The sequence below is a fragment of the Lepisosteus oculatus genome, chromosome 25 (genome assembly GCF_040954835.1).
Source record: "Lepisosteus oculatus isolate fLepOcu1 chromosome 25, fLepOcu1.hap2, whole genome shotgun sequence".
NCBI classification, from domain to species: domain Eukaryota; kingdom Metazoa; phylum Chordata; class Actinopteri; order Semionotiformes; family Lepisosteidae; genus Lepisosteus; species Lepisosteus oculatus.
The window spans coordinates 2651829-2669443 of NC_090720.1; the positions used below are offsets into that span (position 1 = coordinate 2651829).

At 39.1% G+C, this 17615-nt stretch overlaps 1 protein-coding gene across 2 annotated transcripts in view; it reads right to left on the reverse strand.

The window, feature by feature from the left end:
- Positions 1-17615, reverse strand: part of pex14 (peroxisomal biogenesis factor 14) — an 84411-nt gene that overhangs the window by 47292 nt on the left and 19504 nt on the right. For both annotated transcript variants that reach the window (XM_006642085.3, XM_015337209.2), the window contains exon 3: positions 1598-1682. In XM_006642085.3, the coding sequence (XP_006642148.2) occupies positions 1598-1682 (85 nt within the window). The remainder of the gene's footprint in view (positions 1-1597; positions 1683-17615) is intronic.

The following is a 17615-nucleotide window of genomic DNA, read 5'->3' on the forward strand; positions in this document are numbered from 1 at the left end:
AATTGTGCTATTCTGCATACATGAGGTCTACTCAACATTTTAAAAACAACTTGGTTAAGTCCTATGGCTATAATACAACTTATTCCCCCAATGTGTATATCCAAAGCTTTCTACCTACTGCAAGTCATCTGTTCTGTTCTAGTACTCACAACAAAGTGATACACTACCATGGAGTCTTGTCCTATCAATTATAAACAGCTTCTTCACTGTCAAGTTCTAGTGATGAATGTGAAGTGATATTAGGCAGCCCCCTAAGTTGCCACAGGCTATCTCATCTTGGCAAGTGCAAATATTCAAGTCGCCAAATGCAACAGAAGCCCACAGGTGATCTTTTTCTGTTTCCACAATAAAAAGGAAAAATCTGCAAAGACACGTCAGCCAGAGCCTGTGCAGTTGCAGTTGCCAGCACTTCATTTCAATTAGGCAAAATAACGGCGGTGTCAAAGCACACCGACAGCCGCTCCAGCCTCGGAGGCGAAAAACAAGATACCAGCGCTGCACGGAACGGATCAGCAGATCGTGCAAGCTAACAGAAACCATACTGGTCGCTCCCACTTCCTGTGGGGGACAAAAGGCAGGGCTGCTCTAATAAACAGCTGACATCGCAGTCCACTTCTGATTTCTGACTGAAAACGCTCTCTGTCAACTACTGCTCTGAGATTAATTTTAAAATACAACTAGCTGTCTTTTTCCTTCCAAATCCACGTGTTCTCACCTCTTAAATGCTATGTCTATGCTGGGCAGAGCTTTTAAAATGTCTCTTAAACCAAACCTAAGGTGGAATTTAAGAGTCACATTTCCCAAACATACAGTAACACTATTAATTAAACTGCACAATAATAATTACTAAATTTGTTTAGTAATAAAAATAGGCCTAACACAATCTGAATATTTTAGTGATAACTTTTGCTATGCAGGCGTGGCTATGTTCATGTGTTAAAGAACACTGAAATGGACACTCCAGGACCGGATTGTTCGTTTCAGGGCTAGAAAAGGTGACAGAGAGAGTGAATAGTTGGACTAGAGCTGCATGTTAGATACTTTGTCCCAAATCATCACAGGGCTTGTGGAACAACACGATCAATTCTGAGCCAATCATCTGTCACACACGCTACTGCTTACTACTCAAGACATTACTTAAGATATTCAACAACTGTCCAAGCAGTAGATCTAGTCCTACAAACAAAATATATTTCATCTATCCTGGCCACAACATATTTCGTTGGTTACATTATTCTAAAGAACAAAGTGTTATGACTTGCTTTAATTTTTTTTAACCAAACTTGACACTTTTTTAAAAAATTTCTTCATATACACTTGAAAGGAAAATCTCAAGATTTTGTGCGCAATAAAATGTTTCAAAACATAACCCCTGGTATAGCTATTATAAGCCAGCTACCACATTTACTTCTTATCTACCAAAGGCTCGAGGATTAAGTTAAACCTTAGATTCACCAACCCTGAAGACAAAGACGTCTTTTGTTAAATGCAAAGGAAAGAAAATAGGCAAAACAAATTTAAACAAGTGCCTTTGTGTCCTCTCTTGATAGAAACAGTCAATGGGCAAATGCGTTAAAGAGTTTCTGCAGGACCCTACCTTTCTTCTTCAGGAAGGCTCTCCTTGTGGCCAGGGGGCTTTGACGTACTTTTTGGTTCTGTAAAAACTTAATGGCTGTAGCAATCTGCAAGAGAATACAACAAAACGCACAAAAGGTCAATTGAAAGACGTGCATAATTTCCTAACGCCAATCCGGAAGAACTCCAAAGCCTTAATAGTATTCAACTGGGGACAACAAAGAGTGAGACACGTCACAGGTGTGTACATGTAACTTTCTAACATGGGAAAGCCACACCACATTGTTAGTCAGTTAGCTTCCCTTTTAGTGTTTGGACAACTTGTCCCACTTGATTCCAGTCTCGAGCAGATGTGGCCAGAGAGCAGGCAGTGGCTCCAATTCGAAGCAGTTCCTTTTGGTGGACCTGCCACAACAACATGGGAAGCTGAAGAATCGACTACAAAACAACAAGGCAGGATTCACCTGTAATTTCTGCTTTTCTCTTAAACGTACCAAATGAACACAACAATTACAAAACGCCAATTTGGTTTTGGCATTCAAATTAACCTCGTTTTTCAAGGAGGAATGAGGCTGCCCATTAGCAACCTGCTTTTCAATGTTTTGAAATAAAACAAGATCTCTCAAAGTTTTTTTTAATGTAATGTTCATTAAAACACTTTCAAGGAATAAATATCAGCTAAAACCTCAAGTGAAAAATATAAAACAATGGATTACATTTTACACCTTTGAAATGGGCATGTGCAATGAAAACACAGCACTTCTTTTTTATTTCAGGAAGCTCTTATTTAGAAGATAATTTTTGTTGATGAAAGAAGAAAACAACTTTTATCAAATTCTCGTCAGGAAGAACGAGACCCACTTTTCCCATTTCCCCACTAAAGGCCACAAACGAATAAACGAGCAGTTATAGAATTAGCACATCAGTCTGTACTTAACCAAAGAGAGTCTGCAGCTTAAGTCGCTATTACCATCTTTAAAATAAATTCTTGAGCCAAAGTGAATGGAGTGAAGATCTAAATTTAATGCTAAAGTGCTCATCTGTATCTAATATCTAAAGAATACTTTGCTAAAAACTTCAGTAATTCCTTGGGTTAAAGATGTGCTATGATCAAATCATAAAACAGAACATTGTAATGACTTTAAAAGTTAATGCACTAGAAAATTAAATAGCACTAGAATACCTGTGGTTGTAAGTGCTTGGAGATCATTGATTTTTTAAAGTTTTTCTACAAGACAAACCTTAATTTCCACTTTAATGTGCTTTTGGAAGAATTAAAAAATACATTCCTTTAATGTCATTGAAAACATTAATTTTAAGTGGAAAGCATGGATGAATGCTTTTAAAGGGGGGAATGAACATGAAATAATGTCTATTTGACATCAATAAAGAGGAAAAATAGACAGTGAAAGGCGGTGCTGAAATGATTAGTTATCACACCTGTGGTCCCTTTGATTCAATTGTAAAAGTCATCTCTCTAATAGGTTAAAAGGTTTTGATTACTGTTCTTTTCTTAAAGCAACTTAAGATAAAAAGAGATTGAGCACGCTGTCGGTGGTAATTCATTTTAGAAAATGCATTGCATATAATAAAGAATGGTTTAAATCCCCAAGAATTAAATTTTCAAAATCAGCTGAAGTGCAGAAATTCAGGAGAGCGAATTTGGAGATACTAATTCTTCTTCTGTACAGGAGTAAGACAAAGGGGCAGGTGAAGGTGCATGCTGGGATTTGCGCCGCACTGACTTAGAGAAACGAGCCACACAGAACCGAAAAAAAAAAAAAGAAAAGAAACCAGAAAAGTAAGAAAAAGAGCAGGACTGAACGGGATCACCTGTCTGCTTCTGACAAACACCCCAGCACACCTCTATTTCTGTTAAAAATCCAAATAAAGCAATGCCCGGGATGAGGTAACATATACTACTACTGCTGATCAAATGTGTTTTGAAAACCAAAAGTCACAATAAAATAATTTCACATTTTAAATCTCCATATTATGGGGTATATTTTGGAAACAATCTGGTATAGAATTTGAGAAATTATTTTTATATTATCTTTTTCAGAAACATGGAGTGGGATCTTTGTATGTATTTCTGTGTTAAGCATACCTTTTATATTCAACAGGCACGACTAAGTATTTCAAGTTTTATTTATTTTGCAAAAACTATATGTGTATAATTCATAGAAAAATAAAATTATTATAAAACGACCACGACATGTACCATAATGTATCATACAGGGCTTATACCTGGGGTGTGAAAGCTCCTAGATGTCTGAGTGCTGAAGGCTTATCAAAAGCACTCGGTCAGAGCTTTCACTGTGACAAAGCTTTAAAGGAGTTTGAGTTTAGACAAGACAACTGCCATTACACAAAAATCATAGCTTCCAAAAACGGTCTTAACACAGTCTTAACACATATCTGATTATTTAAAAAAATATTTAATCAAAAGCAAAACATTATTTCAATAAATTATACAAATGCCCCCCAATTTTTTAAAAATCATGTGAAAACATCCACAAATCAAATGTGATTTTAAACCCATTAATTATATAAATATGTTTAATACAAATTAATTTACAGTATTGTCTCACAAACACTTCCACAATTTTAGAACAGCAAAAATGAGCTTCTCTGCACTGGTAAGGCCAAGAATAAAAACAGACATTATTAATAGTTAAGTAACACTGCACTCCTATTTGCAAACACTTGAATTGATTTTGCTTTGAAGCACTTCCCAATGACAGTATTTACAGTTTAAACCTGTTTTTAGGATGTGTTTATCACCAAATCAAGTTATATTGGGCACTGTTCTTGTAGCTTTCTAGCTATGACAGTGTCATCTAGTAGTTTTAGTTTTCATTCATGTATTCTCTGTAACCGTCAGATTAAAGTAATATTTTGGATTTGGAAATGCATGATCTTTATACAGCATTTGTTTACTGGACCAGAAAAATTACATGTGGACTTGAACTGTTGTTTTGGCTCAATATTAAGCATTTCTTTTTTTGTTTTTTCACTGCAAAATGTCCTTCTTTCTAGTTCTAAATATTAACAATCAGTAAATATTCTTCACCAGTTCTTTCAAAAATAATTGAAAACATAAAATCAGCTTACTGGTTTCAGTCAATAATTCATATTAAAATATTTTCCCTTTTGCATTGTCAATTTTTGTGCACACATACAGATAAACCTAGAGAATGTTCTGACACAACAAAAAATATCCTGACAGTATAAACTGCCTTTCAGTAATTTAATGTGCAACACCAATTTAATGTGCTCCAGAACTAGCCTGTTTAAGAGTCAGAAAATGAGGTTTCTTATCCATAACTCAACATTAACAGGGTAAATTTAAAAAAGAGGTATTCCTATTCATATTTAAGCAAACCAGGACACTAAAATCTAAGGGTACACTGCCTACGTACAGTAGCACACATGGATATGTATAACGATGAAACAAACCCAGCAGAAATAATTGAACAAGCACGAGTGAACAGGAAACAAATATTTGCTTTGTTATGTAAAAGTTCTGCATTAAAAACTTAAACACTGTGAAATAATAACGATTATTGAACAATGCTGTAGTTGCTAGTACATCATTTTAACTTTTCTTTAAATGCTGATTACTAAAATACAAAGTTTTACATACTGTAAATCTAAAAGAGAAGTGTTGAAGTTTTTATGTACTGCTTACATTAAAACAGATTCTAAGTGTTCAACATTTAAGCCGTGAAGCAAACCAAATACATAACACATAAATATGTTGGACACAGAAAAGAGCCAATATTCCATACAAAGTAATTTTCTTATAAAAGAACACTTGGCCAATTTTAAGCGTGTCCCCTCACCATAATGTACTTGTAAAAAAACTCTCTTGTTTGTTTAACAAACTTGTTAAGTGTGTGTGTGTGTGGACTGCTTACGAGAAACTCTCTCTCTTGGAAACACAAGCTCTGAGCATTTAACCCGGAGACAATAATCCATAATATATGTACTACAAAAATGACTCTTCTTGTTAAGCTCTATTACATGCATATTAGTAAATGTGCTAGGCATTTCCTCTGCGCATGAAAAGCAAAACTGAACAAAACGCTACAGCGTAGCAGGTGTACATTTGCGGGAAAGTGGTGTGTAATCTTCTGAAAATGCGATTTCTTTGCAGATGACGTAGGACTTTTTAGACAAGTTCGACCCAGACATCTCCAATCAATTATAACCAAATTCTGCAGATTTTAGTCTTGTCTAGGTATTGACTTATAGGTCATCATTGTTGTAGTATAGAATGCTACATGTTCAATGCTTTTAAAAGGAGCCTAGTTTCATTTTTTATGTTGCATTATTGACAGCATTTGATATTGCAGGCAAAATAACTACCTGAAATTAAAAGGTGGCACCGGCTCCAGCTGCATTTGTTAAATACCAGTAAAATATTTTTATTATTATTTTATAATGTGACTTTTAAGACTGAAGCTGCTAATGCACCAAAGTGCTGCACATCCTAACCAATAATCTTTACAAATGAGGTAAGTGAAAAAGTGTCAGGTGTACCTGCAAAAAAGCCTACAATTCAATCAGAAAAGAAATGCAAAACATTAACTGTGTGGTTGAAGAGATGACAGGATTTAAACATTACCAGTTTACAATTGACAGATTTTAAAGATGCACTTTTCTTGACTTTTTCACCTTATATCTTACAGCAGAAATGGGCAGAAATAACAAGCAAATTAAATTATGTTATGAGGCTGACAAATAACTCTAATTTCTTTAAGGAAGAAACCTCACGACATCATAGATCAGATGGCAAAAAGTGACTACTTATCTTTCAGGTGAACCAAGCCTTGCAAGGCCTTTTAGAATGTAGTGCATTTTCAGGACAGGAATAAAAAGCAAAATAGTTCATACGAGCCATTTATCACCAGCCTTATTATAAGCTACAACGTACAAAAGGTATGATTCCTTCAAAGGAATCTGTATTGTTGAACTTATTGCTGTTCTTATTGAAGTATTGAGAAGAAGATTTTTACGAGACAATGTAAAACATTTTAGCAGATACAGTTGCCTAACTATGTCACAAAATAAGACTTTTTTGCCTTACCACATTGTATAAGTGCTGAAGAAGGAATTTTATACCAGAATGAATGGTGATTTTAACATAATACAATAATAACACTGTAATTCTTTGCAGTGGCCATTCAAATTTATGAAAACCACTTTTCAACCATGGTCTCTCAAAACAGATTTTAGTATAAACAGTACGGTCAGCTTTAAATTGAGATCAGAAAATTAAGAAATAACCCATGATTTTGCACAGTAAAGTAGACCCAAACTAAGATGTCATGTGAAGCAATGCGATGCACAATAACAATAAGATACTATTTACACATCAGAACATCTCAGAAAAAATAAAACAGAGAATGAAAGTATTTAGTCAAGTGAGGTGGTACTGTACAAAATGAATTCAGGTTAACGCTGACTAATACACAAACACAAAAAAATGCATTTTCAAAATGAGTGAGAAAAAATTTGAAACAGCCTTTTTTACCTTTCCTGTAAAAAAAAGACCGTTCAGCAGAATTGTGTACATTTCATTTATAGTAACCTCTAACCACAACCGAGTTTCTTGTATGCACATTTGCACATTTTCTTTTAAAATATCAAGACTACTTATAACAGGGGGTGGGTTGGGCAACTGATAAGCCTCTTACTCAATGGATTTTTTCAGACCACATGAAAAAAGACACAAGCTGAAACAATCCTTTTCACTACAAAGAAATGTTTTTTAAAGGTTTTAGGATATCGAACTAAATAAATGACTGAGTGCAAGTTGGACCTGCTGCAGGACTGGCTGGGCTGCCAGCTGCAGGACAGGGTGGGACGCCAGGTTCAGGACTGGGTGGGACGCCAGCTTCAGGACTGGGTGGGTGGGACTGGCTGGGCTGCCAGCTGCAGGACAGGGTGGGTGAGACTGGCTGGGCTGCCAGCTGCAGGACAGGGTGGGCAGCCAGCTGCAGTACTGGTTGGGACGCCAGCTACAGGACTGGCTGGGCTGCCAGCTTCAGGACTGGGTGGGTGAGACTGGCTGGGCTGCCAGCTGCAGGACAGGGTGGGCAGCCAGCTGCAGTACTGGTTGGGACGCCAGCTTCAGGACTGGGTGGGACGCCAGCTTCAGGACAGGGTGGGTGAGACTGGCTGGGCTGCCAGCTGCAGGACAGGGTGGGCAGCCAGCTGCAGTACTGGTTGGGACGCCAGCTGCAGTACTGGTTGGGACGCCAGCTACAGGACTGGCTGGGCTGCCAGCTGCAGGACTGGGTGGGACGCCAGCCGCATGACTGGGCAGGGTCAGCTGCGGGACTGGGTTGGGACGGGCTGGCTTAGCACCTGAGCAGTCCCACGGGCAAGGCAATGGTGACAATGGCTGTGCTTTGTTTCTCTAGCCAGAATTGCAGCCAACCCTAATAATCAGTAGGTCAGCATGACTGGGGAGCAACGTACAAGGGAGGAGGTAGAAGAGTGACATTTTTACAAACACGCACTTACAGTAGTTTGATATGTAGTGTACACTTTTATTTATTTAGCTCATTTATTTCCTAAGGATTTCTGTAAAAGAAAACTAACAGCATGCTTAAGTGCAGATCTTCTTGGGCTAACTATCTCCCCAGCGGTATACATACATACAGCCTTTGAAGGACTGGGAATAAGACAAGTCTTCCAGAATCAACTGAGCTTACGACATCAGCTTGTTTTACAAGACTGTGTTATAATAATTTAATAAATACAAGCACAGAAAACCCTTGGGATTATTTACTGTTCAAATGACAACACGGGTGTTCTGTCAGGGTAGGGTATCTGAGGCAAGAGAGACTTAAAAGACATGTTTCTTGCTTTTTTTCCCCACACTTAAGAGGGAAAAGAACTGTTGTTGTTTTGTTGCCCCCTTATTCCAATGTATAAAGCAAAGCGTGTGGTCACGCCCCCAAGTTCCCAGGTGCCCTCTTTGCCAAGGTGCAGCAGAAAAGGCAGTAGAGCAAAGAGAGGAACGGCTTTCAAGTCTGGGATTCGGCCTCAGTGAGAATCAATTCATTTCTACCTGCCCTGTACACTTATGGAAAAGCACCACTGATATAATAAAAGGATCATAGACATGAAAAAATTGTGTTAGACCCGTTTCAAATTCCTGCCAAACAATGGTTTGAGGAGAAAAAAAATAGAAAAAAAATGAAGCTCTATTTTAATTAGCAGGATTCATGAGTGATTTGATAACAGGAGTAGTTGCCTGGATGCTTTCAACCTGATGGGTCTCTGATACAAAAACCCAGAAGATGGAATGGGGTTTTGATGTAATTAGGTATTTCCTTTTCCTCTAACAAGCTGATGTACTGAGCAGTGTTTTTAATCTTTTAAAAGTACATCTTTAAATACCCTTCTAATTACAACACTTCTCTTCCGCTTAAAAGGACCTTTAGCAGAAAACGGGTACCTCCTGGGAGCAGATAACAAGCAAACAGCATTACTGACCCTATATAGACAGAGTAACGTCTTCCCTGCTCACATCTTAATGTAATAAAAGGTCACTATACTGTAATATGTACACTAGTTCTGAAACAGTTCTTATTCACTAAGCACAGCCAAACCATGAACCGATTCAAATACACCCTTTGGAAACACAGATACTGTCCAGTTTTATGCTATATATATTAACCTAGTTTGTAACAAATTATGTCTTCATGAGAACTGCAACTGGCATTACAAAAATACCCTCCCTCAGGAAAATAATGTCAGATGACTTGTGCTCTAAGCAACAGTTACGTATTTTGATTAGTTCCATTAAACGGAAGCATCAACATTTTTCCTTATGATTTCCTATATAATGAAATGCAGATGTTGCGTATTGTTATTTCTCCTTTAATGTGAGATATTCTCTAGTTGCCATGTAAAAGGACAAATAAATCAAGTAATGGGTCTATATGTATAATTAATGTCTCTAAATAATTAAAGAACTTTAACCCTGTGGTAGAAACAAAAGTTTATATTTTAAATCCACCAAAGATAAAATTAAAACGCAGGCCAGAAAGAACATTTCTCTGAATGGTAGAAGTCAATGGAAAACTTCATTGATGTCTGCTTTGTAAGAGTAAAAAATAACCACCAACTAAACAACTAAAAATAACCGCCTTCATGTGTGATAGTCGTACCCCAGCGGCAGGGCTACAAAAATGACTTCAGCAGAACATAATTACGCAATTTAAGGAGGGAAAAAATAAAAAAAAGAAATATGTGCCTTTTCCAATCACTTTATTTAAAGCTTCAACTTTCCATTCAGACACTGTTCCAGTAGCCCTTAGTAAAAATATTTTTGCAGTGATTCGTCAGCATGCTTCAGTATTGACTGGGTTTCGCATTGGGGTAAATCACAACTGCTGTGCTTCACATAACCCTGTGTCAAGGTCTCAAGCTATGCTCTTGTGCAGCTGTCCATCACAGCACAATGAAGTAAGATTGGCCTTCTTTCTTTCAGCGAGCTTTGTCTTATTTCAAGAAATAGGTCCTGATCAAAGAAAACGTTCAGGATTCATAAGCTACTCCTACAAAGCCCCATACCGACAACCAAAAGCACAGTAATTATTGCTGAAATTCCACAAAGTGGAAGTTATTGGTCTACAGGTCTACAACATTGTTGTGCAAAGGAAGCTAAAATCTTTGCTACAAATGAAAAGAGAGCAACTTACATGACTGTTTTGATTTTGGTTAATAACTGTAACAGAGATCTACAATCCAAATTCTTGGTTGTTGAAGGTTTTCATACACTATTAAGGTGAAATCCATCTCTGTCTGAAAAAGATGAAGCTCACCGATATCTCACCAATGGGATAGTTGCAAAACTAGTAAAAAAAAACTTAATTCTAGGAATTTTATTGCTTTCAACTGGATAATGTCTTTGGCACTTCCCTGCCGTCTGCAATGCATTTCACAAGATTCTACATGAAACTCGTTTTAAATAACGAGTAATAAACATTTCCACGGCTCAGAAACATCAGATTGCAATCCGATCACAATGCATCTGATTGGAAGAGAACCATCTCAGCTCACTCAGTAAGTACTGATGATGTGATAAGACACCAGGACCTGTCGGTAAGGACTCAGTTACTGTCTCCTCTGACTGGCTGCAAACAGCTCCATTGTCCAACAGACTTATTCAATGTTAAATCCACTGATGAATACCTCTTTTCAAGACTGGGTCTTTACAGTGTATTAGCTGTATCTGTATTACTCTCAGGTGTGACATATGCTTGGATTGTGGTGGCAAAGTAGCTTTGTCAAACGCAGAGTTACCAGAAATGCCTCGGGGAAGTTTAGAAGTGGGCGCGATCTGAAACGCTTCAACGTTATAAGGCGTAACACTAATTTGTCTCCCCATATCACTTCCTTCATCCGAGAACTTTTCACATAAGGTCCTTCCCTCCCCCTGTGAGGAATTATACTGAACAGCTACAACAGGACATGCTGCAACTAACAGAAACAATGTCCATTTAGAAACTATGTACTTACTATTCTTAAAAAAAAACACCCATCTTAATTACAGACGTCAATGCTTTTGGACAGAACTATTAAGTCTTAAATTGTCACGTTCTTCTGAAAATGCGTCAGACAGGGTGTTTATGTTATTTACCATAATGTCTGTTACGAAAGTGTAATTAAAACATTTGAAAAATTTATTTTTATTCACCTAAGATGTTAAAAGAAACAAAATGGGCTTCATGCCATTAAAGGTCGCTAGAGGTTAAAAATTGGCAAGTGAGTTGAAGAAGCAAGAAAACAGAGGCTCCTACTACAAACCCCTTTCTTCTCACACAAATTCCACTAGTCTTGCCAGCAATTCAGTAAATGGATACTTGCTCAGGTCCTCGATTGGTCAAAATGTTTTCATGCAATAATTTAATTCCAAAACACTTTTACAAAGCCAAGAGTAATCAATTTTAATTAGTTGATTTTTTTCAATCACACAAAATTTAATGTACTCCTATCGATCTCTTTTGTTCTTTAATGCAACGCCACTTTTCCTGTAATTTGAGGATTTTTTTTTTCAGCTTAAACCCCCACCCCCCCAGCTTGTAGCCGGTGATGACATTCTGTGCCGTGCGGCTCCGCGTGTCTTTCAGCTGGGCCGGACCGTGCCCGTGCACGCCGACAGACACACACACAGGCACACATCCACACGCAGACACAAAGGCACTCTGATCATGGTGCTGAATCCCTGTCCTTCAATACAATGAGAGACTATAACCCTTCGCATCCAATTAGTTGATGGACGCAAAATGAAAGCAGCACCAATGGGAAGCACAGTACGAGGAAAAAGACTTCAGAGTGAGGCGTTGACAGAATTTTAACTGAAGTGGCTGGATAAGAACCATGCTGTCACAAGTAACTAAAACTGACAAAAATTCAGACTTCTGTACAGTGCACAGCAAACAATCTGATCATCATTAAACCAAGGCATGCATCTTGGCAGCTGTTGCACAGTGCTTAGCTGGTCAAGAAATTTGTCATTTAAAACACCAATAATCATAATACAACTTTTCTCACTGCTTTCACAGAAAAATTCAAAGATAATGTTCTTCCAAGAACACCACACCAGTTTCCACACAATTCTCTTTTTCGAGATGTCTTGCAGAGCGCTGTGAATTTCTGAAACGTGCTGCTCACAGACAGCAGATACAAGATATCAGACACTAAAAGAAGGCAAAAGGATATCTTTTAGCAAAACAAGTGGATATGGGGATGTGATTGCTCTGTACAAGACACAATCAAGAAAAGGTCTTTTTGCCTGAAACCTATGCAAAGCCTGCCAATCAAATCTGTCCAATATACAAAATATAAAGAAAACAATGTAAAATATTGTGCATCCTAAATTATAACTTTCACTATTGTGACCCATCACAACAACACAGGGCTTAATCACCAGCCTTAAACCAAAAAAGCTTCTAAACTTTTTCAAATGATACAATGCAGTGGTATGAATTTATCACCCAGCAATCCCACTACATAAGCATAAGGCGAGAATTGACTCTACTCTCAACTCCAGTCGTCTGCCCGGAACATGCGGAATAAATCTGGAGTCACAGAAGAATAACACCGCCATCTACTGGCCGGACGAGGAACGACACGGAGCAACATCAAATTGACAAGCCTTCTTGTTCCGCTGAGGGCTGTCAAGATTAATTAGGTGCTACTGCGAGACAACAGGCGTTGCATTTAAAGAGGTACTGGGATGAAAATCTAAACCACATTATTACTGAAAATGGAGCCAGCTCGTCCTGTGCAGCAGAAACGTGCAGCGGTGCATTTTTGTTTTAAAACTGCTGAGGAAAAATTGAAATTCTTAGGTCTTAAACAGGCCAGGTGAATGACGATGAAGGCTTAACAGCTTGCACGTTTAATCCCTAAAATAGCAAGCACTGCTAAAACCTTTTTTAGTTACCCTACTTCAAAGTCATTTTAAATTCTCCTTCAGAGAATTGCTGCTGGGACCTGTAGCGTACAGTTCTTTGGGCCTCACCAGGTTACGACGACAAAATTTAAACCAGACCCTGACCTCTGTTTAAGATGCTTCTTTTAATGTTTTTGAGTACAGATAGTATTGGGCTTCACAATGACACATACGAACTTCTTTGGATAAAAAGCTCAAAGATCTGTTCAAAAACGATTCTGTGACTCAAAACTACGGGTTATTGTTAAATGTACTTTTCTGCTGGTAAATTCGGCTGTCCTGGTTTAACCAGGATAACGTCTTTGTACAGCAGGCAATTTTACTGGAATGGTTGCAGTGCAGGACCTTACTCAGGGACACACCTGCTGAACCCTCCCTCCAGCTGGATTTGAGCCCACAAAGAGCCAGCCATGAGCCCAGAGTCCCTCATTACTGCTACACACTGTGCTACCGAACTAAAATGTTGATTAATACATAATAGAAAAAAATGTTGTTTTTCTTTAAATGTGGGTGTAACTGAAACAGAATGTGAAAATGCAAAACAAATAAAAAATCTACATAGTTTGCGGGATGTTCTGCCAATATTTTTCTGGTTGTACTGCATACTTACCTAATGCTTGTCTGCTTGGGTGCTACCCTGCAGTTTCCATACCACAGATAGAAATCAAGAAGGTTCTTTTTTGAGAAAGAAAAAACACAAATATCTGGTAATTCTCAACTTGGCCAGGTGCTTACACAAAGACTTCAGTTCTTACGCAACATTTTCAGAGGGCTTGTTGCTTAAACTAATTTGCTCTGTGTTTAAATGTTTTTATTACAAAATGTTTCAGGTAACCTTGCATTTTTCAAATGAATCAAATTATGATTTTCAAAGGGCTTATACAAAATAAGACCCAGACTACAGATGGGATCTCTAAAGCATAAACAATAGATTCTCATGACTCCATCACATTCCAAACTGTTGCTTGTGTTTCATTAAAAAGAGTTTTGTGGAGTTGTTTTGTCAACAGTACTACAAAGTGCACAATAAGACGAGTGAAATGATGTGAGATCTTCTTTGTACAGATTCATTCCCTGTTTCCAGTTGTCTTTATTGGCAATCGATCCACTTGTATTGTTTCTGGTCTTTTTTTTTTTCAGATTAGAAAAATGTAAAAGGTCCATAATGTTAAAGTTTACCAATTTTCAGTTTTTATCAAAATGTGTAGATCAGGTCTGTGTAAGAAACAAAGCTGAGGTTACAGAACAATAACAACCTGTGAAGCCTAAAAGGGTTTTGAAAAACGGGAAAAAAACTACCTAATCAGATCACCGGATCTATTAATTGCTAATCTTATATTATATTGGCATCTAATATTGTGTTAATCTTACTCCAAACTGAAGAGTCTCAAAGGAAGCCACTCCTTTTTAAGAAAAAAAAAAGGACAGAACAGGTCAGTATTTATGTGTTAGATGTTTCTGTCTTTTAATCCAGAGGCTTCTGTAACACCACTGGCATGTGAAGAATTTCCCCTCCAGTGTGCCTGGGGAATTCAGAGACACCTGCGGTGCCAGTACCATAAGCACAATAACCACCCTATTCAGACACAGATGCTCTGTCCCGTCTCACCTCAACCATGCACCACTGACACCAGGTAAACTCGGTGAATTTTACCAACTCCTGGTATCATTCTAATGTTGCCTACATAATTTCGGTCTAGTTTTTTTGTTTAAAACACTAGTGTTTCACCACCAGTTAACTTTCTGGTGTGTGGTTCAGTTTTCAGCTTGCAGATATAGCAAGAGCAGGGGACAGGGGTAATTACAGAGCACCCCCTGGTGGCCAACAGTGGCGTAAATTCCTTCAGTATGGTAGTGCCCCCTGTTCCGAACTGTCAATGTGCACCGATCCTATCTGCAATAAAGGGCACCGATCAACAGGGCAGTTTTCCCAGTGCTATTGGACAAACAGGCGGACTACCCTCAAAAGCACCCTGTGCTTAAACCCAGAGCTGCAGATTGGCACAGCACAGTGTGTGAGAGCAGGGAGGGCTGGCGCTGACGTGGCTGCCTGCCTGGTGACAGTCCCACCTGTTCTGACATTTGCTGGTGACCTTGACTGAGTAGCAGGATGACGAAGCCACTTTCCCTGTTCCCTGTGGAGGATAATCTGCCTGGCTTTTTCCCTGACAAACCCCTGATTTCAAGCGCACCGTGAACAGGAAATGCAACATCCCTTTCCCACATACCCACGCACACAGGCACACGTACTGCACAATGAATAGAAGCAAGCTTTGCCGGGTGTGGATAGAAACACAAGTTTGTACACAAGAATGAGACTATTTCTCTGATTACATCATCTTTATATGCAGACAATAAGACAGAATTAGCTATATATTTCCTGGTATCAGCATACTGTATATACACCATTACACATTTGGACAATAAATAAGGACTGTCTGAGCTGTTAACCAGATGTTGCATTGACGTTCAATAAATGTTGAAATGTGAATCATTCTTCATAAATCCTGAATCACATTCTATCTAAGCTCCTCCCCAAAAGGATATAAATGCGGTATTTGGCTTTAGAGCCTAATCTAACAAAAGGAGATCAGGATCCGGGCAGGATAGAATGGATCCTCCAGGAGAGACCAAGTTTGTACCGGCATCATGCAGCACTTGAGAGAACCAATGGGGATCCGATTCCCAAGTCTCCTGTATTTTGGAAAGTGAGCAAGTCGACCTGATGGACACAAAAATCCTGTCTTCACCTGGCAATGGCAATGTCAGTCTGCTGACCCATTGGACAGTCACACATCTTTCACCACTGCCGTGAACAGGCCGGTGTTAACAGTAATTTAACAGCTCCATCCTTCGGATGAGACGTAAAACCGAGGTCCTGACTCTCTGTGGTCATTAAAAATCACAGGGCATTTTTTTGAAAGGAGTTGGGGTGTTTTCCTGTAGTCCTGTCCAAATGTCCACCTGGCCTTTACCAATCATGGCCTCCTAATAATCCCCATCTATAAACTGCCTTCATCACTCTGTTCCCCTCCCCACTGAGAGCTGGTGTGTGGGGAGCGGACTGGTGCACTTTGGCTGCCATCACATCATCCAGGTAGGGCTACATATTGATGGTGTTGGAGGAGAGTCCCCATTACCTGTAAAGCACTTTGAGTGGGGTGTCCAGAAAAGTGCCATATAAGCGTAAGGATTATTATTAGTAGCAGTAATAATATTAAATCACTTAACAAATGCATTTGGTCAAAGTGACTGGCCCACCCACGCCACCTAGAGCAGCAGCCCAGTTTTCCTTGGAGGTCTTTCATCCCAGTACTGACCAGGCCCACCCCCAGCAAAGCCTCTGAGATCCAACAAGATCAGGCAGCAGCGCTGCTGTCGATGAGTCAGTGTTTCAATGCTAGCTGATGTGCTTATTATATTAAATTAATATCTGTTGATTTAAGAGTTTCAGCTTCGTGAGGGGGAGCGTGCAAGAACATAACAAACGAGTGAGATGAAGGGTAGCCTATTATTGGTTTGCATCCACAGGAAAAAAAAAACAGAAGATTAACGTTCAAAAAAACCTCTCTAAACTTGACACTGCACAGCTGGTTCAATGTGCTTAATCAGTAAATTCAGAAAAGTGCTCCCGCAATATTATACCTACACCTGCCAGCCAGAGTGTCTGCTACTTCTTTTACAAAGCTTTAAATGCCCTTCAATTTAGATTAGTACACTGCCTTTAAAAAAGAAAAAGCTGATTGGTACTGGCAGGGAGACCTTTAAATTTCACTGACATAAGAACATGGGCTTTTAGTAGCTAATTCAATCTTGTCCAGCCATTTCCTAAAAAAAACAGGGTATTGCCTTTAACAACATGGCGGGGCAGACTGCTCCAAACCCCTGCCACTCTGATTGCAGAGGTAGGGAAGGGCAGCCACGCGCTCGTAAGTTTGTGCTTTGAAGACTTTTCTTTCCCCGTTTGGAAATGTGTGTGAGGGCAATTCTGCCTAACAGGAAGAAAGGGAGGGGAAGTATTTGTGGAACGAAAAAAAAAGTGTCTCTGTCTCCTTAATGGATATAGTCTTGGCATCCACCAGTCTGTCGATTAGATGCCTAGACAAGGCCAAAGCAATAAGACTGCCCAGGTGTCACATATCTGTGCAGTCTTGCTGGTAGTTTGCGGAGTGAGTGCTTCCTGCATATACAGTAGTTCCATACTTGTTTAATGACAGGTCTCCTATGATTTTATGATTCTGGACTGCCACTCGGGCAGGAACCAACACATCCCGACATGCTAACATTTTAAATTTTTAGATGTATGTTTTTTATTGTTCAGGAACTGTACATGTGGTTTTAGCAGGAAAGCTATGTGCAGCCTCCTGCTCATACCCCAGGGTTTCCACATTGTGATGAGCCGCAGAGAGAATGGAACGGGATGGGGGGCATGTTTGCCCCAGCACTGTGAAGGTTAGGTACTGCCAACACATTTTACCCCGTGAAAAGTAACACCAAGAAGTCCTCCGCAGTGTGGTAAAGACAGTGAACACCCCCCTAACCGTGGCACAAGCACACT